The 10,053-nt window shown below is 37.5% G+C and overlaps 1 protein-coding gene across 1 annotated transcript; it reads right to left on the bottom strand.

Annotated features, from left to right (window-relative positions):
• Positions 1-742: 742 nt before the first annotated feature.
• LOC5575709 (zinc finger protein 510) lies at positions 743-7,753 on the bottom strand. Its single transcript, XM_001662106.2, has 4 exons — positions 7,454-7,753; positions 4,029-5,110; positions 1,404-1,611; positions 743-1,343 (listed from the first exon to the last, which is right to left on the bottom strand). Exons 1-4 carry the CDS (start codon positions 7,610-7,612, stop codon positions 936-938), a joined length of 1,857 nt encoding a protein of 618 aa, XP_001662156.2. The 5' UTR covers positions 7,613-7,753; the 3' UTR covers positions 743-935.
• Between the last annotated feature and the right edge of the window lie 2,300 nt (positions 7,754-10,053).

The following is a 10,053-nucleotide window of genomic DNA, read 5'->3' as shown; positions in this document are numbered from 1 at the left end:
ACCATTTTTATTACTCTCAAATATGGGTCCCGTCTTCCTTAGTTGAGACCCCAATTGCCGTTAAAAAACAAAAATTATTTCGTACAAATATTTGTGAAAATGTTGTATGTTTCTATTCACCCCGCAATGGGGCGAATAGAAACACTGTTCAGTAAATATCAATATTTTTTTTCATTTAAATGGAGAAATAAACGCTTGTTCGAGTGCATCTTAAAGAAATATCATAACGAATTCACCTAGTGAAGAAAAAAATTGAAATTATTAAAAACAATTTCAATTTTTGATCATGTTGCAAATTGTCAAAAATGGCGGATGTTTTAAGCTACCAAAAATGGTTGAGATTTCAGTATTTTCTTCTTATTTTGTTTAAGCAAAATGTAGCAAAATTTATGATTTGAAAATAGTCTGTCGATACTCTGTTATTATCCAACTAATGGAAAAAATATATTTCAGTAGGTTTTTTAAATTTATCTTTACATAATAGACGCATTTCTACCTGTAGGTCACTTTGTTTCTATTCGCCCCACTTTTTCTATTCACCCCGTTTTACGGTAGTTGGTAACAAATGGCATTTGGTCAACTGACCTTTTCAGCTTAATTACCCGGAACCACACATATGCAATTGCTTTTGCTTATTTCACTGTTAAAGTTGTTGACTGAATTTCCCTTAATATGTATGATACTAAACACGGCAGTTATTGAAATGATAAAATCTTTAAATGAAAAAAAAACACTGCATCAATATCTTTACATAAATAGAGATTTATTATTCCCAAAAACTAGTTTAACTCATTGAATAACAAGACTGTGTTTCAACTACCAGACTGAACCACAACATGTGATTCACGATCGAACGATATCATCCGATGACTCTCATCCACCGAATGTGCCATCAATCCGTTTTGAAATTCGTGTCGATGCTGCTCCGAATCGACTTACATGTCACCCCGCAAACAGAGCGCCATATGATCTTTCTTGAGCTTTCGTGTAGCAAACGGTTTATCGCACTTGGTACATCGTTCGATCTGTTTACGAGAAGCCCTTGCCGCTCCCAGCAGTTGATTGGCCGTTAGTCGAACGCGGGCGTTGGTCTTCAAGCCGTGTACCAGAAACATGTGCTTGTTGTACTGCAGGTGGTATTTGAAATCGCGATCGCAACAGAAATAGTCATCTCGATAACTGATGCACAAATGCTCGTCGAATTCCTTTGCGTTCAGGAAGGCGGATAGACACGTGGCACATTCCAGATCCTTGGGGTTGCGATGGTGCTCAATGTGCTCGTTCAGTTCAAACGCCGTTGCAAACGTTTTGAGGCAAATTTCACAAGGAAAATAAGTTTGAACCTAAGGGTTTACGCGACCAATTAAACATAGACATTAAACGACTTGAAACAGCTAACATACCTTGTGGACTTTCTCCATGTGCATCCGAAGTTTGTCCTTTCGTCCATAACTGATTGGGCACATGGAACAGTAGAACTTTATTCCCCGATGGATGCTGTTGTGATGCCTCCGAAGAAGGGCGGATGTTTTGAAAGTCATGTTGCACTCATCGCACGGAAAACTACGCTGCTCGGAATGTGTTCTCTTGTGTAAAGACAATGATTTTTTGCTGAAAAAATAGGGAAGCTAATGTAACAAGCTGTTGTAAAGCACAGATAACCTTCTGTATATGGCTTGGGATCAATAAATTTTGATAACTTCGTGAAATTTAAACGGATCTTACCGTACTGCCATTGCGTAACTAGTGCAGTTAAAATCTGATTTTTACACATTTTATTCTTGCACTTATCAAGACCAAATTTTGAATTTTAAGTAATTTTTTCGCTATCTGTTTGTTGATGGAGTGAGATGTCTAGAAGCTCCTCTCATCACTTTTGCACAAATCGCGTTACCTATATCTGACCGACTATGCTGTACGAAATTTGTGTTAGACCATAAAGTACGTACAATCAAAATCTGAAAAAATACTCATCATTGCCGATACGATAAATGACCAAACTACCACTTATTTCAATGAAAATTATAAACTAAAGTATAAAAAATTCAAATAGACACAAATATCCGATTTAAGGTGAAGATAAATCGAAGCCAAAGTTCAAATTTTCAAGAGCACGGATCTGGAGAACCAAACTTCCGTTAAAGCTGAAAACTTAATCGATTGGTCACTGGCTGGTGGTGACCAATCGATTAGGTTTTCAGCTCAAACGGAAGTTTGGTTCTCCAGATCCGTGCTCTTGAAAATTTGAACTTTGGCTTCGATTTATCTTCACCTTAAGCTGTGGTCTATTTATAAATGGGTCAAAACCAAGTCCTTATATTTATATGTTAACATATGTAAAAATTTGAAATTGTTGTTAAAAGTATAAATATTTGACAAAATCAGAAATAATTTATTTTTATTTTTTATTAAAAATACCTGAAAAGTTATGATTTTATGAAGTTATCTTATGTAGAGAGAAAAACTAGTGATTTTTAAGAATTTTACCATTTTTTTCAAATCAAAGTCGTGCCCATACTGGGACACCCTATATGTTAAAAAATATATGAAGATTTAAAAGAGAGACAGTTCATCGCGGTTTTTTTTTGGGAAAAAAGCTCTAAAAATATAGCAAAATTTAGAAACCTTGAACTCATTCATTTATTTAGTTAACATCTAAACAGATAACACTGAATCAACAATTTCACGCCACAATACTCGGTTCGTGGCCGCATCTCTCCATCCTTGGTTCTGCCCCAGACTTGATCCGCCCATCTAGCTCGCTGCGCTCCACGCCTTCTTGTACCAACTGGATCCGAAGCGAACACCATCTTTGCAGGGTTGCTGTCCGCCATTCTTGCAACATGCCGTGCCCATCGTATCCTTCCAGCTTTGGCCATCTTCTGGATACTAGATTAGCCGTAGAGTTATTTTTTATTTTTTTTTTATTTTTTAACAAAAAGGACCACCCTAATGGAAAGTAAATGAACCACCCTAATGAAATATCACATATAATATGCTTTCAGTGGCCAACAATGATATAGGATATGTGTCAATACTATTGCCTTGAATTTCTAAGCAATTGAATTCAAATCGTTCATTTCAAATTCAATTCACTCCCCCAACTCAAAAAATTACTAAGTCCCAAAAGGTCGATTTTTGCAAAAAAAAAAAAATTTCCAAATAACACCAGATCTCGACGTTTCATGCATTTCTAAGACATCTGGCATCAAAAAAAAATTTCGATTTCGGAAATTTCATGTACCCCCCCCTTTGGAGATTTTTCATGGGTCAAAAATGCCAAACTTTGACCGCTTTGGGGGTCCACTTAATGAAGTCCGATTGAGCTCAAATTTTGCATGGGGACTTTTTTCGAGGAGACAAAACTTTTGAGCACTACCTTTTTTTGAAATTCGATGGCAAAATTTTTCCCATACATTCCATTGGCACATTGTCCATGGTAGAAACTAATTTGAATGCCACGGATACAGCCAAGCAAGCGAAAAGATTTATTAGACCCAGTCTGTCAAAAGCCCGGGCCATATTAAATCTTAATAAAAAGAATACCAGGGTAATAACCGGTCTGATGACTGGTCACTGCCCGAGCAGGTATTACCTTTACAAGATTGGAAAAATCCAATTCTCAGAATGTCGATTTTGTTTGAACGAAAACGAAACCGCTGAACACTTGCTTTGCAGCTGTGGAGCATTGTTCAATCAAAGGTTGTCAATATTTGGAAAAGGGTTATTGGAGCCCTCCGAAGTTTGGCAATGCAATCCAAACAGGGTAATAAACTTTATAAAACGAGTTGAGCCTAGTTGGGATAACGTGCTCCATCAACCATTGTCCACCACACCTCAATTGTGAGAGGATATTTGATGAGCACAAAATTAAATATGGGTCATACCACAATATTCCTAATTATTGGACGCAGTGGGTAAAAGGCTCTACAGACAAGGAAAAAAAAATCTATCTGACAATAAAAAGTTCCAGCCCTCCATATTGACCCCAGAACACAGACAAAGGGTTAAGAATATAAAGTACTTACTTTTTGAACGCCAACCCGCACTCATTGCACTGAAACTCTGCGGCGTTGAAATGGACAACCGTCACGTGCAGTTTCAGTTCGTTCGCGGTAAAATACGATGTATCACAGTACCGGCAGGGATACTTGCTGTTGCCATTGTGCCGCCGCAAGTGGACTTCCAGGGTGTATTTGTGCTTCAGCACCAGGCCACAAATGTCGCACACGTACTTGGAATGTATTTCTTTTTTGTGTCCTAGCAGATCGTCTTTCGTGGCGTAAGCTTCGCTACAATTGGCGAAGGAGCATTTCCATGGTTTTTCATCGTTGGGATTTTCGTGGCGATCTACGTGATTTTGAAACATGCTCTTGGAGGTGGTTCGGTACTTGCAATAAAGGCACTGGAGCATCTTAATTTTCTGCTTTTGCTTTGGGGATTTTTCTGTGGGCTCTGTTGAATCTTCTCCGGAAGTCTTGTGGCGATTCACATGATATGCATAGCTGTTCTGTGACGTCGTTTGATACTTGCAATGAGGACATTGAAGCATTCTATTCTCCGGCTCTGAGGATTGTTTCATGGATTTCACTGCTTGCTCTTCACATTCGTTGATCAAGTAGAACATCTCCGAGTTATCTTCCGTTTCGTGCAGAAACTCCACTACAGATTCAATGGACTCTGCTGGCGCTTGATTCTCTTCTATTTGCTTCTCTCGAGAATTTCCGTCTTCAGCATCCTCAATATACTCTACATTGTAATATTCAACATCTTCGTTTCTATTAACCTGCTCGGCTATTTCTGATTTTCCTTCCGTTTTCAGAACTCTGTGAGTGTTTGGTTCTTTGGACTTCCCAGGATCGTATTCGAGTATTCGTTGTAGTAAATCTTCTTCAGCCTCGCAAATATTTATTTCTTTAAAAAGGTTCTCTATGTCGCATCGATTCTTAAGCCATAGATCCTCAATGAGAGCATTATCACCCGTTTTGACCCGAGCAAATGCAACTTGAAATTTTGTGAGCAAGGTCATTCTCCGTTGATACTGAACAACAAATTCAAACTCGGTAAAACATTTGCAACACATGGCTTTCGGGACCAATTCTGCAATATCCTGCAAAATGATATTAACTTAGTAATTTTAACTAAACAGGGCGTCGACGCAATAGAAATACTAGAAAACTAAACTGAAAGAAGTCGCATAGGGTAAGGGATCTAATTTTCGACCCTGCGCTAATTTTCGAACCATTGATAGAACAAACGTGATTTAAAGTACTATTAAAAATTTTGAAACTCTCATAGATCATTGGAATGTGTCATTGCTGCTATACTTGTAAAGATCTAAAGAAAATTGCATTTATATCACGTAATTTTGATTTTAAATTCATTAATTTGATTTTCAAATGTCTGGATCAGTCCTGTTTTCTTCCAATGATGAAAAATCGTCACACATACAAAAGACTTAAATCAGTATAAAAACTGATCAAAGAAATACCTATTCAATTAAGGTTGTCAAAAATAGTTCAAATTTAAGCATATTGTATTGAATTGTATTCATTTTTAAGCAAAAATACATTTAATTATACATTTAAAATTGTTCGAAAATTGAAACACCATGTTTCAATTTTCGACTGGTCGAAAAAGCATGCTATGATTTCAGCAAACGATGTGTTTTAGTTTTCGACCCACCATCAGAAGTAAACATTCGTTCATCACGCTGGTGCTTATTATGTGAAGTTAAGTAGCTTGTTTCAACGGTTTCCATCAAAAATGGTAAGAAATATACTGATCTTGTCTTTATTTCCATCAACCTTATATGTACTAACCTATTACAGCGTCCAGAAAAGTATACATAAGTCTACGCAGAAACCGACATTCAAGAAGCGGTTTCAAAGGTGGTCAATAAAGAACTCACGCTGTGTGCTGCCGTGCAGCAGTAAGAAATTCCGTTATCGACGATATATTCAAGATTGGTGAAGAAATCGCAGTCCGTCTTTCGTCCTGGACCAGCCACAGTACTAACAATGGAAGAGGAGACAGAACTCGAAGAGTGGATATTCAACAGTCAGCTATGAGGATGGCCAGTGATACTTTTCGGAGTCTCTTAAAGGGTTTCTTGATGCTGCTGAAAGTCCTAACAATTTTAAAAACAATCAGCCAGGTAAACCATTCAAATTCAAGTTTCACCCAAACATCACAATTCGAACTCCTGAATTCGTCACGAATGCTAGTGCCAAGAATTCTCAGTCGGACATAAAAAAGTGGTTTGACAAAATCGAAGATTATTTGAATGCGGAGGGACACTTAGACATACTGAATGACCCAGAAAGAATCTTTAACGACGACGAAACGTCTTTCTATCTCAATCCGAAAACAAAGTCAGATTGGCACTGCGTTAAAGCCGTAAGGTATACGATATCGAAAGAGGATCCAGCAACGACTATATACCAAAACAGCTTAAGGTGCCAGAAAAAAATGCACAAAAGTCAGAATTGAAAAAGCAATTTTCTCCTTTTAAAACAACAAATTAATGAAAATAAAAACACACAGCCTTTTTATTTGGCAAATAAAATAACTGTGGGTTTTAATTTTCTTCGATTTGTCTATTTAAAAAGAGAAAACTGCTTTTTCAGTTTTGACTTTTGAACTATTTTTACTTGGGCCTTAAAATATCCAAGACGAAGACTAAGAAGCAGACAAAATCGAGAGCCGAAGAATAAGTTTTTTGTTTTCTTTCTTTTAATTACACAATAATGAAATAAAATTTGTGCTCTAAATAAAATGGTGTTGGGGTTGGTTGGTATTCAAACCTATGACCTTCCGCTTAAAAATCGAGAGTGCAGCCAACTACGCCACGTTGACACCCCCCTCCCAAATAATAATTTATTGATACAAAAGTCAACTAGTGTCCACCTCTGTTCGCCTTGGCCAGAAATGTCTTGATCTTTCCACGTTCACTTTTCAAAATAAAAATGCTCCCAAATAGAAAAAAAAACATGATTTCCATTCCCTTTAGTGAGACAAGCACAAACTTTATATAAATTCCATTCATTAGTGTTTTCCTCATACAATACAACAATTATATTGCTGCAGGTCGAAAATTAGCACAATTATGGGTCGAAAAATAAAACAATGGGTCGAAATATAGCACAAAAAGATAAAGCCATTTATCCCGGAAAATACAAAAAAATATGATGAAATATCACCTGAAAGAAGCTATACATGAACAAACAACATGTTTTTTTATTCGATTGTCAGATTTGAATATTAATTAAGGCATTTTTGCAGATTTTATAGAAGTTTTCATCTCATTTGCTGGTTTCATGGGTCGAAATATAGTGCTTTTACCCTACATGAGAAACAATCTCAAAAATATTAAAACCCTGACCTCCAATAAAATTCTCGGACTTTTTAGGTAATCGAAACCCTGCTGAAGCTTTAATTTGGTTTCACTTACCTTAGGAATCTCAAATGTGAGACTATCAAGCAAATCCTGCAGCGTTTGGTTCCCGTGCTCCAAAGTGCTGCATTGAATGGGGATGAGCTGATCGTTCGGCTTTGGCTGGATACACAGGCGGCAAACATTCGGGAACTGGTCCAACTGGTAGATCACCATTGCGAAACGACCCAGTCGATTACGGTGAATGGTAAACTTTTAGTAAAACACAAATATTTCGCTGAGAAAATCTGGTGATATTAAAAATTACAGCGCAACCATCCAACAAAACGTAAATATCTAGCATCGGTTTGTTTTGACTTTTTGCGCGACGTTAGCCCTGACCATAGGGACGCCGGGACGCGTAAATTACGTTACAAATCTAGCCTAACACTTGAAAGCAGTGTGCAGCAACAGAGTACACGCAAACAAATTTTGTAAATAGTATAATCCTGAGACGAGACTCGCGAAGACGGTCTTCTTTTTCTGTGATTGCTGAGTTTTTTTTCTTATTCCACTTTGTGTTTATACCAATTATGCGCATGCTGTTCAAATTCTCACATGAACCTCTCAGCAAAAAATGATTGAGTTTGCATCACATCGAATCATAAATAGCCGTTTGAGTGGAATTTCATGCCAGCAAACGTAGCAGAAATTACAAATAATTAATCTTCTGCTTATATTTATCAGCAACTTTGGAAAAAACTGCTCCGCCGCCTGAGGTTTTTAATAACAGTTTACTTTGAACACAATACTTTTCACTTTTTCAGCCATAAAAACGGTGGGCTGCATTTGACGTTTCGTGAGAGGGGAATCTGGGCTGCATAAATATGACGTTGATATTTGTCCTCTTCGCGAGTCTCTCTCAGGTATAATCTACTGAATCCATGGTAGAATTAAGAACTGCAGCAACGATTTTCAACCGACTACAAAAATATGTTAAGTTTACTATGAGCCTCTGTACGTGCCATAAATTCTTTTGTTCTCATGACTTTTACTGTGCGCCGTGTGTTGGTGCTATCTCGCTCTTTCTCAGGGGAAACTTGAAAACAGGGCGCACAGTAAAAGTCAAACGTTTTATAGCATGCATAGGCTCATAATCTGGTAAAAATCACTGACCAGTGCAGTAAAAGTGACCATGTCCATAGTAGTCTCGACTACATAGCATTGTATTTCAATCCGTGACACTCACCGTACAACACAGTGTGGTCAAAAGTACAATGCCAAACTTGTCAAATCAAGAATGTTTCTAGTCATAAATGCTGCAACTGTGGTTAATTAAACCGAAAATATTTTCTTGTGTGGTGATGTTGACTATGTTCTGGTAGAGTTAACAGATTAGTGTAGTTGGTTGAAAATCGTTGGTGCAGTTCTTAATGTTACCATGGATTCAGTAGTTTCTACTATAAAATTCATTTCAGTGTATTTTGGGTGTGTCTCAAGGGTGGTACTGGCGGCTCTTTATTGCTACCCCAACACGACACGGTTCTAAAATGTAAACAACCATACAAAATAACGACCAAACAATGGTGAAGGCGTAATCTATTTTCTCGCAAACATCTATTTTGGGAATTTAGCATAGTTTTTCGATTAAATTGCCAACAGCGCACTGCAGTAGCACGTAGCAAATAACTGCTTGCAAACAATTTCTTGCAAGCGCATTGATTACCTGTAATTTTGCGAAGAAAATGATTTTTACTTTTCCGCGTTAAGCCTTAAAACTGGTCCTGGACTTAGGTTGGCGGCTTTTCAATTTTACTCCCAGTTGACAGCCGCCATCCACCCTTGGTTTGTCTTTGCAAACCCCGCATAGAAATTTACCATATTCGAAACATTCGCGAATATAACAAGAACATACCTATTATGCTAACAGCTGAAAACAAAATAAAAGAATACCATAACGTGAATTTTTCAACGATACACGGGAAAAAATTCTGTAGTAAAAATAACTATTTTAGCTGACTACGCCCATTTTTAAAACTACCATGGAAATTCAGACCAATTTACTATGTTTACGGTACACCCCACCGCATTACTGGTACACTTGACAGAAATAATTTACAACAATCTGATTCCAACTACAGACATGGTAAAATCAAGCGCATTTTTGGTCTGCTGAAAATTGCCGGTGCGAGCGCTTAAGTTAACCCCCTAAAATGGTAGTTTTTACCGCACAATTTTTTTGCGTGTATGGTTCTACCGTAACCAAACCATTTCTGCAACTTATTTGCTATAGGGTTCTGAACCATACTGGATACTTTTCCATTATAATATCCGTTCAAAAAATGCAAGAGAAAAAATGGATGTCAGAACGGTAAACATTTTTAACAACCCGTTGTTGATATGGTCGGCACATCGAAAACAATAATCATTATGGTCCAAACTTTATCCAGCTATAATCCACTTATGGTCGAACGTACTATTGTGGCTATGGTAAAAATTGGAGCATAGACCATTTTCATTAATGTTTCATTGTGGTTTGGATTTATGCGGGACCCCAGCAAAAGTGACCATTCGTTCATATCAATTTCGTTTATTGCAATGGTTCCCAGGTAACCATTAAGCACTGTTATAAGCGGTATGTGGGCCGCTTAGCGGATTTTCAGTGCCAACTGGCTTCA

This window comes from Aedes aegypti, chromosome 2 (assembly GCF_002204515.2).
Source record: "Aedes aegypti strain LVP_AGWG chromosome 2, AaegL5.0 Primary Assembly, whole genome shotgun sequence".
Lineage (NCBI taxonomy): Eukaryota > Metazoa > Arthropoda > Insecta > Diptera > Culicidae > Aedes > Aedes aegypti.
This window is presented reverse-complemented; position numbering and strand designations above follow the sequence as displayed.

What these genes read in the sequence shown, in the direction of transcription:
- LOC5575709 (XM_001662106.2), bottom strand. Translation starts at nt 7,612, where the DNA reads ATGGTGATCTACCAGTTGGACCAGTTCCCGAATGTTTGCCGCCTGTGT. An exon ending in TGCGGGTTGGCGTTCAAAAA is followed by an intron (nt 1,612 to 4,028) that starts GTAAGTACTTTA and finishes CTATTTTTTCAG; the next exon opens with CAAAAAATCATTGTCTTTAC. An exon ending in ACATGGAGAAAGTCCACAAG is followed by an intron (nt 1,344 to 1,403) that starts GTATGTTAGCTG and finishes GTAAACCCTTAG; the next exon opens with GTTCAAACTTATTTTCCTTG.